The 18,513-nt window shown below is 41.9% G+C and overlaps 2 protein-coding genes across 10 annotated transcripts in view; both read right to left on the bottom strand.

The window, feature by feature from the left end:
* Positions 1-7,973, bottom strand: part of LOC119498245 (rho GTPase-activating protein 12-like) — an 86,604-nt gene extending 78,631 nt beyond the window's left edge. For 3 of the 9 annotated variants that reach the window (XM_037786919.1, XM_037786918.1, XM_037786920.1), the window contains exon 1: positions 7,651-7,971. The gene's annotated coding sequence lies outside the window, so the exon portion shown is untranslated. Of the gene's footprint in view, positions 1-7,640 lie in introns of all 9 variants that reach the window. The other 6 variants (XM_037786922.1, XM_037786923.1, XM_037786924.1 and 3 more) reach the window with 4 other exon arrangements.
* A 4,212-nt stretch (positions 7,974-12,185) lies between these two features.
* LOC119498237 (kinesin-1 heavy chain) overlaps positions 12,186-18,513 on the bottom strand; it is a 28,936-nt gene continuing 22,608 nt past the window's right edge. The window contains exons 23-26 of the mRNA XM_037786884.1: positions 18,343-18,447; positions 17,927-18,143; positions 17,551-17,695; positions 12,186-15,009 (exon numbers count right to left, since the gene is read on the bottom strand). Coding sequence (XP_037642812.1) covers positions 15,006-15,009; positions 17,551-17,695; positions 17,927-18,143; positions 18,343-18,447 — 471 coding nt within the window. The 3' untranslated portion in view covers positions 12,186-15,005. The remainder of the gene's footprint in view (positions 15,010-17,550; positions 17,696-17,926; positions 18,144-18,342; positions 18,448-18,513) is intronic.

Raw genomic sequence — 18,513 nt, 5'->3', positions numbered from 1 at the left:
GTGTGAGTGATGAGTACACATTTTGGCATTTTTTGCGTGTCATTTGTACGCAACGCAAACGTCCACAGTTAGGTTTAGTCAAGAAAACCACTAACTTAGATTCAGGCAAGAAAACCACTCAGTTAGGGTCAGGGAAAACGTCATGGTTGGGCTTAAAATAAGTAAGTTAATGAAGTAAATCACGTATGGAAACAAGTACGGAAATCACGTTTCTCGCTTTTTATACTACATCATTAACTCTAAGCGTGGCATTTAATGCGAATGCGTGTTACATTGCAGTCAGTGCAGGATACATGGCGTACGAATGACGCAAAAATCAATCAATCGTGGCATTTATACATCTTTTCATGCGCACAGGCTGGTAAAACATGACAAAACACAGCACTCCTTGTAGTAACAAGGCAAAAGTGAGCATGGCTCAGATACCCCCGCTCACTGCTTGACTCTTACTGAAGCAGGGCCAAAGGTTTTGCCCTTTTGGAACTAATGGAATTAATGGGCATTAACTAATTAACTAATGGGCACAACTAGACCACACTGTCAACCATCATGCCAATTTTGAAGTTCCCAAGTGAAATAGTTTGGAGTTCTACTCCGGAAAGAAAAGTGTAACGGACGGACGGATGGACGGAGGGACGGACGGAGGGACGGACGGAGGGACAGACACGTGGAGCACTATATACCCCCGACTACGTTGTTGCGGGGCTATTATAATAAAATAAAACTCATGGTGTAATGGGCACACTTTGGCCTTCTTAAATTTAATCTAATGTCCCTAGCCAACCAAAACAAACCAAGATGAGGTTCAAATGAGCCAAGCAACAAGCCAGACAGTGATTTCAAAGAAAGTGGACGTCATCTGATCCAGATGAAGAAGCAGGATATTACAGCGTCAGTAGCAGTTAAAGCAGGATATTACAGTCATTATTACAATCAGTCATCAGTGAGTCACATCCAGTCACAACTTGGTCTTAAAAACCAAGACTCTGATTTTAATGGTCAATCAAGACTAGACATCTGTCTTTCAGCTTTTATATTCATGTTGCACACACAGACACAGAGCCAGCTGGGCACCATACCAACCACACAATAAATAACTTTCACTGCCAAGTCTATGTAGTGACTGTGGCTGTCAGACACACTAAATCCTGATGGATCTATTTGGGGAGCATATTTATAGAGAATGATTTCCCATCCTATTCATATCCAGTGCTAAGAGTCTGATCCATAACAAGCACATCATGGGAAGTACCCACATTCTACACACATAAAGCGACATGAGCTACGCCCTTTTACAGCCGCCTGATTAACTGGCACATCGTTTTAAAGCCAGTAAACGTGGGTTAGGCAGCAATTATCCAATATTACTACTGTATGTGGCGTCTCTCTGCACCTTTACCGGTTGTTCATTAGCTTAATAGAGATCTGTGATTAGGTGTGATTAGGCCAACAGCGCCGGGATTACTCCTGATACGGTGACCGCGGGGATAATATCATCATGGATTACCTCGTCGGTTCAGGCCAACAGGCTCTGAGGGAAATCTCACCAAATCTATTGGCTACACAGAACGTCCATTAGCCAAATGAAACAAAAAGCTGCCTCTGATGCCAATTCACAGCTCACAATAACAACACACAGCGGACTAGTGAGGCATTAGACTGAGTGACGGGCATATCATGACAGGAACTGGCAGCCTTCTTCATGAACCTGTGACCTGCTAATTCAGCTGGCTGGAAGAAGACAACGCTTCTTCTATTTCTATCTCGTCCTTGTGTTAAAGACGTGGACTGAGGTTGAGGAACTTTGTCTGCTTTTTACTGAATAATATAAGCTATATATATATTGGGGTGGGAAACAAAATATATTCACTTATGCATTGCAATTATTCTTTTTATGATTTTGAAATTGATTTTTTTAATGCCAGAATCAATATATTTGCTGCTTTTGAGTCTATACGGAGGTTGAAGGAAGTTACCGCTTTTATTGTTGTAGTCTGAGTAACGTGACGTCATATCCGTTCAGTATCTGTCAAAAAACAAAACAAAACGCAGCGAGCCGAGACGAGAGGGTCAGCGTGGATACGACCTGCACCCTCCCACGTTAAATCCAGCGTGGTAAACACTACACATCCAGTAAAGGATGGAAACACTTTGGGTTTCACACATTGAAAGGAAAAGCAGAGCTAGACATCACGGCTAAAGCTGCATGCTAATTCTGTCATGGACAGGAAACGTTATCGTATCGCGGTAACGTGCGGTCAAGCCGCCCGTCGCTCTCATCTCCGTAGTCAAATGAGGCAACGCTACAACTGTAGGGCACCCATATACTGACATTTCTGTTCTCTGCATTGAAACGGCCCCGATGGAGCTGACCATGGATGGATAAAGAGAACAGAGCTGACAGGAGAGCTAGAGACCGACTTGGAGTAGTTAGAGGAAGTAGACATGTGGGACTACGTCCAGTTTTCAAAGTAAGGTGTTAACAAAGGGAACTGTTTATACAAAATACATCTATTGAAATCAGATTGATTGATTATATTCACCAGAAATATAATACATTACATGTCCCTTATGAATTAATTAGAAAATAACACTAATCTGTGAGGGAAATGTCTTTATTCTTTATTTTTGGGTTGCTTAAAATTATTTTTATAAATAATTCCTGACAATGATCCTGATATATTTGACTTCAGGACATCTCTGAGTACATACATGCTGAAAATCAATGGCTGGGAAATGATGCCTTCAAATGGGGTTGTGTTTACCGTGTTCATGAGAAGAGTCCATATGAACGCCTCCCTCTTGTCATATTCACAACCTCGTAAGAGGAAAGTTTCTGAACGCTCAGAGTTCACAAGTTGTGACGTGTTTCTTGACGTTGTCAGAAATGGCGGAGGCCATGGAAGTTCATTTTTCGGTGCATAATAAGTCAATATATTGTAATTTTAGTCGTATATTGATGTTCCAAACGGCCTTATCTTTTTCCTCTGTCATTAGGCCTTTGCATTTCCTGCATTATGTTAGCCACTTGCTAGCTTGCTAAATCGTTAGCCTCTGTGGCTTGTAGACGTCGACAGTAATGTTAATATCGTCGTTGCTCAGAAGCGGTAAGTTCTCATGACTTAACCACTTGCAAAGACAAAACACCAAGCATATTTTGTACACGACTTCCCATGTTGTAAACACGAGCTCACGAGTTTCATTTGAAGGCACCAAAATTTTGGGACTGGAGTCACTGCAGCCGAGAGACAAAAGTTACTTTCCTGCCTTCCTTGTGCAACAGAATGCAACACACATTGTGCTCCTGGTTGTTTTCTTATCACTCGCTCACGCCTCGTCAATATTCTGTTATGTTTTTAGGTAAATTACAAACCAGTCTGACAGCTGTTGATTCAAATAATCATTTAGACTAAAAAAAACCACTCATCTCACACAACGTCCTACCTCTAAAACCCAACAATACTATTTAAGATTTTGAAACTTTTTTATGCAAATTTTCTATGACATTACAAGTCACATGTTAACAAAAATGCAACAGTACAACATAAGTATTGATGAAGACTTTCTGGTTATATTCTTCTATCTGAAAGGTATTTAGAAGGTTAAGTAGCAGGAGGCTGCTGCCTCTTTCACTTATCCCTGCCTAGATTAAGCTCCAGCATCAGCGCTGCTATTTAGTGGATGGCACAAATCTTCTCAGAGTCCAATCAGCAAAATCAGAGGAAGCACCTTAATGTGATGTGATGGTAATAAGGTTTACAGTAAGGTGGATTGCTGGGTACGAAGAATAAAACCATCCAGAGCTACAGGAAGAGACTGACGTGATGGGAAGGTAGGATACGAAATGTACGTGGGATTATTTCAACTGTGTTCAATTTATGTGGTGGAAAAATCTGCCATTGTCAGCACATGTAGGAAACACACCCTCCCATTGTTTCCCGCCTCAGCAAAACAGAAAGCAGCACCTTGGAAAGAGCTTTTCAACGTTAAAAACGCATGAAATGTTTCCACTGAAACACGGACAAGTGAGGCAGCAGAGTCACTGCGCTGCATCGGGTCTCACATGACTAGTTAGCAGAGGTCAGATTGTTTCTGTCCAGCCAGTGATTACGCTGAGTGAGTTACTTTCATCAGAGAGAGCGCATTTCTCTCCCATTATGGAGTTATTTAAAGAGAAGTGAAATGAGGCTCACTAAGCTCATTTTAAATGTTCACATGGTGCTCTTACAGAACAGCCAAGAGGTCAACTTTTCAGACATTAAACTATTATTTTTTTATTCATAAACATCAACTGTTTTCATAGGAACTACTTTTGCCAAATTATCCCTTAAAAAACTGTTGACTGCCAGTTTTGTGTCACCATAACATGTTTCTGGAACGAAGTGTTTATTTTTATCTTTCAATACTTTGAGCAACAAAAACACATCAAACAAAAACTATCAATATGGCCCCTAAGTGAGAGATTATGTTTCTTTGTGATTCTGGGTGAACTGAACATGGATGTATTAACAGAACTGGATCCAGCGTTGGCGGCGGGCGCCTGTTCATTCCTATGAGAGTTGCTCAGTGGCGCATGAAGCCTAAATGGCTCAACTGCCAAGTGATAAAGTATCCAAATCATTGGAGATGTTCTGCATCCATTGGGCCCGTAGAGCAGGCGCAGTAGCGTTTCCTTTAACTCCGCCTCCCAGCCCTCGCTCCAGCCTCAGACTGGAGCTCATTCACATGAACGGAGGAAGGGAAATAACTCTGGATTAAGCTATTAGTGCATTTTACAACTTTTGGGACCAAATGATTTAAATAAGGACTATTAGAGTGTACTAGGAAGTTGATTTACCTCCAAAAAAAAATTATCCGTTGATTTACGGACGTCTCTTTCCCAATGTAAGTCAATGGGAAAAAGTATTTTTGGGCCCAATGGCATCATGTGACGGACACAGAAGTTGTAGTACCACCGTTTGGCCACTACGGAAATTTGCTTCACAGCCCGGCGCACTTCATGGGGGGTTGGAACTGAACCTTTAAAATGTGAATCTGAAGTCACAATTTATAACATCAGAAACTAGCAGAGCTTGTCAAGAACTGCACTGTGTGACCTTTGCACGTAGTCACACCAAATATAGGTCCACGTTCCCCTAAACAGCCTGGATTCAGCACAGGCTGTCCCAGTTAGGCACCTCTCACCACGACTTTCCTCGAAAACTCAACTCCCTGAGGTCCCCTACAACTGTCAGTCCCCTGCATGCTGTCACACTTCAACAAACCACAGCCAGCTGCAGCTCACTTCATGTGGGCATCTTGAGAGACGAGAGAAATGGGAACATAAATAAAACAAAAAAATGACGTGTTTAGAGCCAGGTAGGTCACCCACTGTAGGAATGAGAGCAGGAAGTGAGTAGTGAGTGAGTGACACAAATCCAATTCAACATGACATCACCTCCCTATGACACAGTAGATCTTACAACTCAACTGCAACTTAGAGGTTGCAACACAACCATGTGAGAAAAAACTCTTATTATGCTGTGATATATTGTGTTCAAACAATTTAATCGACAGAGAATTTATCCATTACAGTTTTGATAATGTAAATTAGTTTAGTTTTTAATCTAAATTAATTAGAAAATACCACTAATTTGTGAGGGAAATACCACTAATTCTATTGAATTTTGGGTTGCTGGAAAAAAATGTAATAAATAATGCCTGACAATGACTGATATATTTAACTTCAGAACATCTGTGACTACATACATGCTGAAAATCAAATATTTTTACTGGATTCATTTAGACATTTTCCAAAGTAAAAGTCCCAAGAAGTGTATGATTCTGCTTTTTCCATGGTCTAGTGTTACAAAAGTTAACAATTGTCACAATAAATCGTAATATAGTATCGCAATACATATCGAATTGGCACCCAAGTATTGTGATAGTATCAAATCGGGAAATAGGTGTCTGCTGATTTCAGGATATATAGTGGTTATGCCAGGCATGGTGACGTAACTGATCTAATCGAAAAATCAGTGCACAGATCAATCAACACTACATCAACCAGCTCTACTGTGATTTATACTCCAGTTTTCAAACCACAAAGACTTGTCTTATCTTCAAACTTCTAGTAGTAACACGTTAATTCTCACGCCCATTGTCATTGAACGTTCTCACATTCAAAGAGTAAAATGAGCTGCTACCTGCCCTGTGCTGCACCCTGACAGGTCAGCACCCTGACAGCTAACAATAGAGTAATAGAGTGAACCCACAACCCAACATTTACTGTAACATTTCTCACTGAGTTAGCTTTACCAAAAATCTATGGTACAAAACTAATTCCCCAGAGGATATAAGAAGACCTGTCATTAGAGTTGAATGTCTACGGTTTGATGCTACTACTGGAGCTAGTATTGATACTACTGGAGCTAGTATTGATACTACTGGAGTTAGTATTGATACTACTGGCGTTAGTATTGATACTACTGGAGCTAGTATTGATACTACTGGAGCTAGCATTGATACTACTGGAGTTAGTATTGATACTACTGGCGTTAGTATTGATACTACTGGAGCTAGTATTGATACTACTGGAGCTAGCATTGATACTACTGGAGCTAGCATTGATACTACTGGAGTTAGTATTGATACTACTGGCGTTAGTATTGATACTACTGGAGCTAGTATTGATACTACTGGAGTTAGTATTGATACTACTGGAGCTAGTATTGATACTACTGGAGTTAATATTGATACTACTGGAGTTAGTATTGATACTACTGGAGTTAATATTGATACTACTGGAGTTAGTATTGATACTACTGGAGTTAATATTGATACTACTGGAGCTAGTATTGATACTACTGGAGTTAATATTGATACTACTGGAGTTAGTATTGATAGTACTGGAGCTGGTATTGATACTACTGGAGCTAGTATTGATAGTACTGGAGCTGGTATTGATAGTACTGGAGCTGGTATTGATACTACTGGAGTTAGTATTGATAATACTGGAGCTGGTATTGATACTACTGGAGCTGGTATTGATACTACTGGAGCTGGTATTGATACTACTGGAGTTAGTATTGATACTACTGGAGTTAGTATTGATAGTACTGGAGCTGGTATTGATACTACTGGAGCTGGTATTGATACTACTGGAGTTAGTATTGATACTACTGGAGTTAGTATTGATAATACTGGAGCTGGTATTGATACTACTGGAGCTGGTATTGATACTACTGGAGTTAGTATTGATAATACTGGAGCTGGTATTGATACTACTGGAGCTGGTATTGATACTACTGGAGTTAGTATTGATACTACTGGAGTTAGTATTGATACTACTGGAGCTGGTGTTGATACTACTGGAGCTGGTATTCCTCCAGGGAGGAGTTCACTCCACAGTTCCTGGTATTTACAGCATTCCTCTGAACTTAATGATCTGAGTGAATACTTCATACTTTAGCGCTCTTTGAGGAACAAGAGGTGTAGAAGTGTACAAGTCGCCCCTTTAACTTCTCTTCACGTGTTGTAGTCCTACCATGGAGTTATAGCTCTGGTCTGTGTTGATCTACTGGAGCTAATCTGTCGCTAACGTTAGCAGCTAATTAGCTTCCCTGCTAAACATTCCAACCAGTCCAACATGATACACCCACCTCCACCTACCTGCTCTAGTGGCGGGACCCTCCGTCTCCGTGGAGGAACAGGAAACTCCAACAGCTCCCGGTGAGATTCTAATCCGGTCCCCGTTCCTGTGTACCGAGCACGGTGTGAGAGTGTCTCACTAAGGTGACTGGTCCGGTTAGTCAGTGTCAGATCGCGGTGCTCGGTGCTCTCCCGTGCTCTTCTTTCCTGGCCGGTGTGATCCACAGCAGTGCGCGTGCCCGCGGACTCACGCCTGCCCTGACAACTTTGGCAACTACCTTTACGCAAAGATCGTCTATTAGAAACATGTGTCACTCTACTTTTTTTTCCCAGGACTAAATCTGTCTCGCCTTTCGGTTGACAGATACCCCGCGTCCTATGCGTAAACTTTGGCGTTACCATAGTGACAAATCCGGTTCGGAGGCACTACGAGAAACGACATTTCAAGCAAGCAAATGACCGTTTGTTCATGAAAATGTAAACGTTGATATCTGTCGATTATTAGCTATTTTTTGTGTGTATCTTCATTAACTCATTAAAAGCGGCTCCGTTTGGAGTGGAAATACAGTCGGAGTGAGAGCTCCTGTCAAACGTTGAAATTGGAGGTAAACGGTGAATCAGCGCCACGTGGCGGTTATAAACCGGAACTACAGCTACACCGGGAGACAAACGGGTTTACTTTTTGATAAACTAGCTAAATAAATAGAATGACAACTTTCCAAATGTTTGTTGCCGTGTTCCCTCCATTGATGTGATGTACTTCTGTGTTCTAAGACTGCAGATGTCTTCACTAAAATAATGCCAACGATGGATTAGTTAAACAAACTATTTTTTCGTGATCATCTCATGTGTGTACCAGTTTATTACCAGAAGGTTATGTTTGTCTGTCTGTCTGTCTGTTTGTCCGTTAGCAGGATTACTCCAAAAGTTTGGGATAGATTTGAATGAAATGTTTTGGAGCGGTGGAAGTGTAGCACAATGAACACCAAAGATTTTGGTGGCGATCCAGATCCAAAATTTTTGTAAGGATTCCTTTAATACATCCATGAAGGATTCGATCAGCCTGACGCGTGACCCCGCCTCCTTCCTTCTGAGAGCAGAAAGATACGTGTGTGGGTGTGTGGCGAGACTGCGAGCTGCTGGCCGTCCGCGGTGAGAAAGAACAAAGCGGTAGATGACGGATGAGAGACAACGTAGTGTAACGTTATACAGACATAACAAGGCTGCTGAATGAGAGAGGCATCCGCCGATACGTTACACAGAAACACACCGTGTTAATAACAAGCCGACCACCTCACGGTACCGCCAGCTGGGAGCTGTGATCTGTTTTTAAAGTCAGACACCTTGGCGGAGGTCTGCGCTCTCCGAGTGCCATTCTAGTCCAGTCTGTGGTCTCTCTGTAGGCCTACTCTAAATATGAAGCTCTACTGCCATCGGCCAGCTAACATAGCTTAGTATGAATATGGAAAAGCTCTCCCTGGTTCTGTCCAAAGATGGAAAAAAAATCCCCTTACTAGCTCATCTAAAACTCACAAATTACACTTTACATCTTTTATTAATATCTTACTACTACTACTACTACTACTTCTTGGCCAGTTGGAACCAGCAGGGAGCAGAAGGTCAGTCCTCTGCACCAAACAGTAAAGCCGTGGACACACCAGGAACGTCAGCAGCGCGTGGCGGCTGCGTTACCTGTTGTTTTTTATTTCGGCGTTCCTGTTAACACGTTAGAGCAGACACACTGAGCGTCTCACACGCGTCTCGGCTGTGTCTCTTCTAGAGATTTGAGGTCTCGCCTATTTTTGCCGCGTGCCGCGTGCCGCGTGCCGTGTGTTTCAGAGCAGCAACAGACAGTGAAGGTGATCTCTTGAAAGTATATTAACATCATATCAGCTACATTACTACAGTTTCCATGTCTAGACATCTGTAGAATATGTTACGAACAGGGAAAGTGATCTATTGACTGTATATTAACATCATATCAGCAAGATTACTACAGTTTACATGTCTATCTGTAGAATATGTTACCATGATAAAAAAAAGTAAAGACTTACTTTTAAATCAAGACTTCCTGCTTTCATTTCAAAATAAAAGCCCTCAAGCGTTTGCTCTATAGACAGAATTCCTTAATTTGTTAACACAAAGCTATTATTCTGAAATATGAGCAGTCAGTGCTGTGGAACTTAAAGTGACTTAGAGAGCTCCATGAATTGATAAAGTATGGGTTTTAATTCAACACTTTCTGCTTTCATTTCGAATTAAAAGCCCTCAAGCGTTTTTTCTGTGGACAGATCCCTTCATTTGTTAACACGAGGCTTTTATTCTGAAATATGTGCCAGACGGTGTTGTAGAACATGCAGTGACTTGGAGAGCTTGATGAATGAATATAGTACGGAATTTTAATGGTGGATTATTACCATTATTCACAAATTACCATACGTTTCTGAACCTTTCTCTGTCTAAAATAAATCTAAATGATATTTATAATGAAATGAAATGGCCATTAAAAGGCAAACTCTATGTAGAAAGAAAGGGCTGACAGCAGCAGCAGAAACGCAGCAGACACGCAGCTGAAATGCAGTGTGAACGCCCGACGCGTGTATCACTCAGCCACCACGCCGCGCAGCCTGCACGCGATCCTGACGTTCCATGTGTGTTCCGGGGCTAAAGAGGCAAAACTCTGGTGCTTTTTTGACAAAAGCCGCTAGACAATCATGCAATCAATCACAATTAAATATTTTAATTGACTGACAGCCCCAAATAGAACGCATGATGTTATGCTGTGATGGCCGTGGGATCAAGCATTTTAATTTTAATGGGTTTTAATAGGAACATTTTTTTGTCTTGTCAGGGTCTGAGTGTCTGTCTTTTGGCTATACAGTTTATTATAGACTTATTATAGGAGCTGGGGTTGAACTTCCAAAATCCCAAAAAAAAAATCACACCCTTGCCAGAATGTATGCCATATGCATTAAAATAGCCAAAAGGATAAAAAAAAAAAAAAAGCCAAAAATGTCCCTGGTGATGCATAAGGGCTCCCACATACACATCTTACTGGTACTAACCAACATTATTAATTACAAATCTCTAAGTATTAAAGGAACAGTGTGTGACATTTCTGAGGATCTATTATCAAAAACAGAATATAATATTAATAAGTATATTTTCTTTCGTGTATAATTACCCAAATCTAAGAATTGTTGTGTTTTTATATCTAGCCGTTTATATCTACGTACGGAGCGGGTCCTCTTTACAGAGTCCGCCATGTTGCTCCTTCATGTTTCTACAGTAGCCCAGAACGGACAAACCAAGCACTGGCTCTAGAGAGAGACTTTCACGTTTTTACGTTACCTGAAGGTCACTGTAGTTCTCCGATACGCTTGGGAAATTGTGGTAATGTGAGCCGCAGAGTGTAAAACCGTGGTAGCGCCGTCTGACTTCCGTTTCTTCTCAAGTAGTGTTATTACAGTAAGGATGGCCTCTGAACGAAGCGAACGGCTTTACCACGTGTTTACACTGGGCGGCTCACGTTACCGCTGTCTTGGTAGTACTCAGATGGTTGCAATCTGCAACCACACCATTAGATATTGCCAAATCCTACACACTGTACCTTTAAATCAAGTTTTGACCTGAATGAATGAATGACTACACCACTTTAAAGACTCTTTTCGAGTTTCTGTTCATTCCAGATGTGTTGGATGGGGTTGAGGTCAGGGCTCTGTGCGGGCCGGTCAAGTTCTTCCACACCAGACTGGGAAAACCCATTTGTTCATGGAGCTTTCTTCTAATCTACTCACAGGGGCACTGTCAGGTTGAAACCAGAAGGAGCCTGCCGCAAAACTGTTGCTAAGTTAGAAGCCCAGTATTGTCTGCTGTGGCTAAGGGTACAGAGCGGGCCGTCCTATAATCACAAAGTGGTGTCCTTGAGCGAGTAGCTTTACAGCAGTCCACTGCTCCTAAATGCTTAGGATGGGTTAAATGCAGAGGTCAAGTTTCATATATGTGACAATAAAATGTAAGTTTTTAAGTTAAAACTGTATATATATATATATATATATATATATATATATATATATATATATATATATATATACAGCGCCTTTCTAGTGTTCCGACCACTCAAAGCTCTTTACACTACATGTCATCGTTCATCCATTGACACACACATTCATACACTGATGGCAGAGGCTGCCATGCAAGGAGCCAAACAGCCCATCAGGATCTAAATATTCATTCAGACACTGATGGCTCGGCCTTCGGGAGCCCAAGAACACTTGGACATGTGGACTGGAGGAGCCGGGGATCGAACTGCCGACCTTCCGATTGGTGGACGACCTGCTCTACCTCCCCATCAATATTTAATTTGATTAGAAGCAGGGGGCCTAACCCAAACCATGAAAAACTGTCCCAGACCAAATGTTCACAGAAATATAATCACCTTCCTTCAATCTGATTTCAGAAAATCCATTTATACGCGTGATACAACTTCAACATTAAATGGCTGTCTGCTAAACAATTAGGAGGTGGAACACAACAAACGGAAAGAGAGGTGCAAGCATTTTCTCATAATTATTTAATCACACATACATTTACATCATGCAATCAATCCAAAACTGTGATCTCATGAACTTCCCATCTCCGTCCTTATCAGAGCCCTGTTCTTTGTGCCCCAGTTCTCCAGGAATGATCCAGTACCTTGTCTACTGATGGATCCTCAAAACTGTCCTTTAAAAATTGACCAACTATTACACAGTAATAAAAAAAGTGGCTACACTTTTAATTTAGAATTAATGCAAAATCCAATTTAGGTAAACACCTCAACTATTCTTTGCTGATTTTTTTATTAACTATTTTTTCCCCATTTCATATCCAGTTTTGGTGGAAGGTCAAAGGATAAACATTTTGAGGTCCATGCTGCCAAGTCTTAACTAATCTAGAAGATTACACAGAGGGAATAAACCATCTCGATAGACACCAAACACTGTCCTGTCATAGATACGGGGGAGCTACTCCTCCCTGCAGCTTGGAGAAGCTAATTATTACTCCTTAAATTATTTGCTGTCAACAAAACAGTTCCATTTACAGGGCTTCGGAAACCTTTCTGTCCTCCTGTCAAAAACAGACACATATGGAGTGTTTTTCTGAGTGCAGGTATTGTGAAGAAGTGCTATTAAACCCAACTTTTCTGTGACAAGATGACAAGTTTTAGTATGACATCTTAGAGAAAAAGCCAAAATCCCATCCCCCTCTTTCAAGCTAGATTTGTTCCACTAGTCTCAGCCAAATAGAAGGTTTCTTTAATGTGTATTTCTAAAAAGATTTTGTTTATATTCTAATTTAAATATCTACTGCTGCACTGGATAGTAAAGTGTCAGTAGTAGATTCTCTATCTTAGAATATGGTCCAGAAAAGCTCCTGTATTATGTTTCAGCTTTTTAGAAATGGCAATGAAAGAAGCCCTCAATGAGAAAATACATTGAAAAGTTAGTGGAACAGAAGCTAACAAGGAAGAAGGGCAGGACTTTTGACTCTATATGGCAGGATTTTCGCTGCAAGCACACCCTGATCACACCTGCCAGTCGACTGATATACAGTGTATTTTACAGTATATTGCACTTGCACAAGATGTTAGTGTTCTCACGCTGGGGGTTACAATCACAACAAGCTCTTTGCCGATGCAGTGGGGCTTCACAGGGTTAAAACAAAACAACAAAAAAAAGCTGTGGTGGGAATTAAAAACACAACAAAGACAATAAAACACAAAATAAATCCTACACCCCTGACTAGATTTAGTTAAATAAACCCCCTCCTACAGATGATGACAGAAGATTGTTGTGCAATTTTAGACCCTGCTCTCCTGACTGGCTGATCAGCTGACAGGGTCTGACCCATCGCCGCTCCCCCTTCAAATATGCATCTACACCATCTATGGAACAATGAAAGAGATACAGTACATAAAACCCAGCAAAACACATTGCTTTCTGCAAATTTACAACCAAAAAGGGGGCAAATACAGTTACAGGTCCTAAATCTATGAGAAACAACAAAAAAAGGGTGTGGGGGTGACCGAAAAAGAGGCGAGGCACCCTTGAAAAGAAATCATGATACGGCAGGGAACAGTTACAACTAAAAAACAAAAACAAAGGTCCTGGAAATGAGTGAGTGACAGCGACCCAGCTAGGACAGGACAAGCATTGTGTGTGCTATCTCAGTCTATATGCCTGCAGACTATGTGCTCCAATGTGCAGAGAGATATAAATAGCGCCCATTAACACAGCATTATTAACCACTGAGAGAAGTAACAACAGTACATTTAGCTACTTAGCATAGGCTATGCTAAAAGGTGGAAGTTTGTCGTGTTAACCGGATCATTCTCTTCCTTTCTTTCCTTCTACATTCTTTACATCCTTCTCATGAAGTCACCATTACGAGTATAGGTTTTATTTTAACTTAATGATAAAAACAATTGGCCTCCACAGGTATTTAGTTAAATACATCTACAGTACACTGTCGCACGTCGTGGCTTTTGATTTTTTAATCCTTCTTTTTAGCCGCTCCCCTGCTGTCTCTCTCTCTCTCTCCGGGGAAGCGTGTGCAGTAGTGCCAATTTGACATCTGTACAAGACCGGACAGAACAGTAGTGCTCGACGCCATCTAGTCAATTCAAAACCATACACTTTTTTTGTCGTTTTTTTTTTCCTTAAAGTAGCATGTAAAATCTATTCAGAGAAAAAGTGTGGTTAACAACCAATAGTAATGATGAAATATACAGAGGTTAGCCTATAGGGTCAAGCTAGTTCTCGTGGTAGGGACTCCTTTTGTTTTTTTTTTGGTCTTTTTCTAGTTTTAGGTTGTTTTCATTTGTTTGTTTTTCTCTTTTTCGGATGTCGCTACCGTTACATTCAGCATGGCACAGTGCAGAACTACTCGCACGACGACGACGGATGACGACAGACTGTGCAAAACAAAAACGAAACCGAAGCTACACATTTGAGGTGTTGGCTGGTTTCGCTCGCCGAGGCTGCGCTCACGACTGCGTTTGGTTCGGTGGATAAGAATGTTATCTTGCCTTTTGTAAATTAAATTTGTTGTCTTTTTTTTTTTTATTATTATTATTATTATATCCAGTACGAGAAAAAGAGACGAGTCATGATGAGAATTGGGGGAAGTGGGGGAGTGGGTGGAGGTGTGGGGGGCTGGAGCTGTACAGGCCGGGAATATTTATATATATATATTTATAATTCAGAAACTCCTTCGTGGCTCCAAAGCAGCAACGAGGAGCCTGGTCGCTGTAATGGAATGACAGGTTGTCGGGGTGGGCGGGGGGGGGTGATATTGGCTTCTTCAGTGGTGTCATCCTTCTATCACGCTGCTCTTCAGCTGCAGAGAAACACAAATACAAATGCTGTTAGTGAATGTCACACACTTTCTGATCATACAACCGCTACCATCCACCATGCAGCTGGCAAGTTATATCAAGATGTGTCAATGACAATTCAGTTTCAACAAAAAAAGGAGGCAGATTTTGCAGCTGGAAAATCTGAATATTAACACATGTACACTGAAAAAATGGATTCCAAACTGATTAAACAACCCTTGTTCTACTAATATTTGATAAAAACGTTCATGTGATTACTGATGTAGGGGTATGATCAGTGTAGAATTCCTTTAAAGTATTTCATTATTGTATTTCTCTGAACTAAACTTACAACTTTCTGTTATTGATTTTGTCCTTATTTTGGTGTAGTTTTAGTGTTAATGTTATTTCTAATTCTGAGAAGCAGTTTGTTAACTTCATGTTTTTAAATAGTAATTATCTATACGTTTGGCTCTTCCACTCTGTAGTCACCAAATGCAGTAAACACCAGAAAAACATGAAACTTAAAGCCCCCCTCCAGTGTATTTTGGCATTTCTATGATATTTCATATTTATTTGAGTCATCTCCTGACTAAGTTGATTAACCAAACTGTTTGACAATTTTCTTTTGACAAATTTGGTTGAGGTTGTTGCTAAAATGGGAATATGACGTATGACTATAGTAGAAGCTGCAGGTCAGACGTCATCCTCCAAGCTGCAGACGCACTCATGCTCATTTGAGTCTGAGCAGCAGCAAACTGATAAATCTGTTAATCTGTCAGTTTGTCTTTCTAGTTAGTTCACTAGTTAGGTAGTTAGCTAGCCCAACTTGTTGCGTTAGCTAACTGAGGATTTTATTTTCACAATGGTATTTGTGTGTGCGGTGAACGGCTGAAATCAACGAAAATGAATTAAATCCCACCGGCAGAATGAACACAACACACTGACTGTCTGTCTCACTCGCTCTCTTCTTTACCGTCTCCTCCTGCTGGAGATAAAGTCACGGAAAGCAGCCGATGCCGTTTTGGAGGTTTGCCGGCCTCTAACAGCTGTGGACGACGGGGAGCGCACAACTCTCAGCCCAAAAGAGAAGTCCCGTTAGAGAAATAAAGGAATCACAGTGCAGCCCGGTGCGATGTCGGTGTTGGAGCTGAGGCCAGAGTAACCTGTGTTAAAACGTCCCGAAACTACATTTTAAACAGCGGCGCTCGGTAACATGTCTATCCGTCGTCCGGTGCGCTGTGGCCGGCGTGCAGCGGAGCGGCTCCTCGGTGCAGCGGCAGCCAGACGACCGCTTCGCCAGGAGGAGACGGTGAAGAAGAGAGCGAGTCAGAGAGAGTCGGTGTGTTGCGCTAAATCTTGTCTCATTTGTGGTCTGATAAACAGTAAATTCATCAAAGCTGGTTCCATCTAAACTGGGTTGAAAAACGATGCAATATGGTTGCCATGGTAACGAATTATGGCTGACTATTACCACACCCCCATTCTCTGTTTGAGGGAGAATATTAACCAGAAAACAGGAAGTAACACTGTCTGGAGGGGGGCTTTAAACAGAGGGCAGCTATGGATGCTCTTATTTTATCTTCAAAGATATATTTTTTGTAAGATTTGATGACCTTAACTGGATGATTACAGTGGAGATGCAGATGGAAACATGGAGAGAAATAAAGGGGATGACATCTAACAAAGACCTCCACCCGGAATCAAACTGGGGACATTAATAAAGAGAATTCATGATCATGATACATCGTACAGAAACCTAGAATATTAAATGCTTCTACTAGGGATGCTCATTTTGAAAAATGTTCTTAACCGATAACCTACCCTCGTTAACCGATTATTAACCGTTAACCGATAAGATTTGTGTCTCGTACCAGCTGCAGTGTGTGATCACAACAGATAACTGAGTCTCCAGTTCACCGTCTGGGAGCGTTAACTTAGCAGCTACGATGCTGCGTGTAGTGTCGCGGACATGCAGCCACTTTCCCAGTAAAAGTCTAGTTTAGTTTAGCAGGTTGTCAGCTGTGTGTCTGCCCGGCGGAACGATAGCGACAGTGTGTGTATTTGTGCTACATTAGCAGCTCTAGCATTGCCGGAGGCTTCTTGCTCGCTGCCGCCACACATACAGTCTGTCAGCACAACGTAACTTTAACGAGTGTCCGTGTGTGTGTGTGTGTGTGTGTGTGTGTGTTGGCGGTGAGTGTGAGGTTGTTGGTGGCGTTCTAGCTGTGAATGTAGGTGTAGCAGTGTGTGTACAGTTTATTTGTTGCTGAATAAATGCTACAAAACTACAACTCCTCCTCTCCGCTCAAGCGAGCCCCGAGCGAGCCGGAGAGACCGGAGCCGACTTCCTGTATCCTGCAACTCCGGCTCCGCCTCTTAAGGTGGGCTGTTAAGGTGGACCAGCTTTTCTCCTTAAAGTGACAAGCCACTCAGCTTTTGAATTAATTATAAATATTTCTTTTAACCGTTTGAACTGATAGCGTTAATCGGTTACAGCGTCTCTTAAATGACACATGGTCTCGTTGAGCTCCCTGAAAAGAAAAGAGCGGTGTTATTCTTACTTCTTGTCTGGCTTGCTGCTGCCGCTGCTCCCCCCTCCCCTGATGGACACCGTCTGGCTGTTCTGGTAGAAGCCTCCTCCGCTGCGGTTCATGTTAGGGTGGGTGGGAGACGCCACCGGCTGCTGCCCGGGCCGGATAGGCTTGGCTGGGGAGGGAGAAAGAGGAGATTGAGGGTTGGCCATTTCAGATGATGTTTGCGATGTCAGGAAGATTTTCATTTCATTTCAGACAAAACATCAATTCAAATGTAAATGATCTGTATATTAGTGGTATAACAGGAAGTTTGTCCAGTCGCAGAGACAAGTCACAAAAGTCTTGTGTTTTCTTCCCTGAATAAAAGAAGGTGTATATGCGTTTCCCATCCATCCCTGCTTACCGATCTGGGCCGAATGTCCCCTCCTGGCCATGTTCTTGGCTCTGACGGCCTCCTTGATGCGGTCCACCTCCTGCTGGTAGCGCTTGCGGTCGCGGGCAGCGTTCTCCTTGGCCTCCTTCAGAGCAGACTCAAGGGCCTTGACCCGCTCAGCTGTAGCACGAAGACGTTTTTCCAGTTTCGGAAGCTCACAGCGCAGGTCTGCGTTATCACGTACCAGCTGTGGGACAATTTGCATCGCGTTATAACATTTCAAGCATGATTGAGCAAATATGTATGATAGCAAGGAGAAGACGGTAGAATAAATTGAAAATAAAAGGCAGAAAATAAGATAAAAAGAGAGCAAGAAGAAAAAAGAACGGGACAAGAACAGCAAGAATCCTTCATCGTGTTGCTGGGTGTGTGTACTTAAATCCTACCTGTTTGTGAACCTTGGTGAGCTGCTCAAGATTGTTCTCAAGAAAGGAGATTTTCTGTTTCTGTGCTGCGCTGCCGCCTGTGTCGTCAGAGTCCATCTCAGCGCTCTGCACAACATGAAATTAGTATTAAAGCATTACAACTTAATATGCAGGGGGACTTATGATCATATT

The sequence above is a fragment of the Sebastes umbrosus genome, chromosome 12 (genome assembly GCF_015220745.1).
Source record: "Sebastes umbrosus isolate fSebUmb1 chromosome 12, fSebUmb1.pri, whole genome shotgun sequence".
Classification (NCBI taxonomy): Eukaryota; Metazoa; Chordata; class Actinopteri; order Perciformes; family Sebastidae; genus Sebastes; species Sebastes umbrosus.
This window is presented reverse-complemented; position numbering and strand designations above follow the sequence as displayed.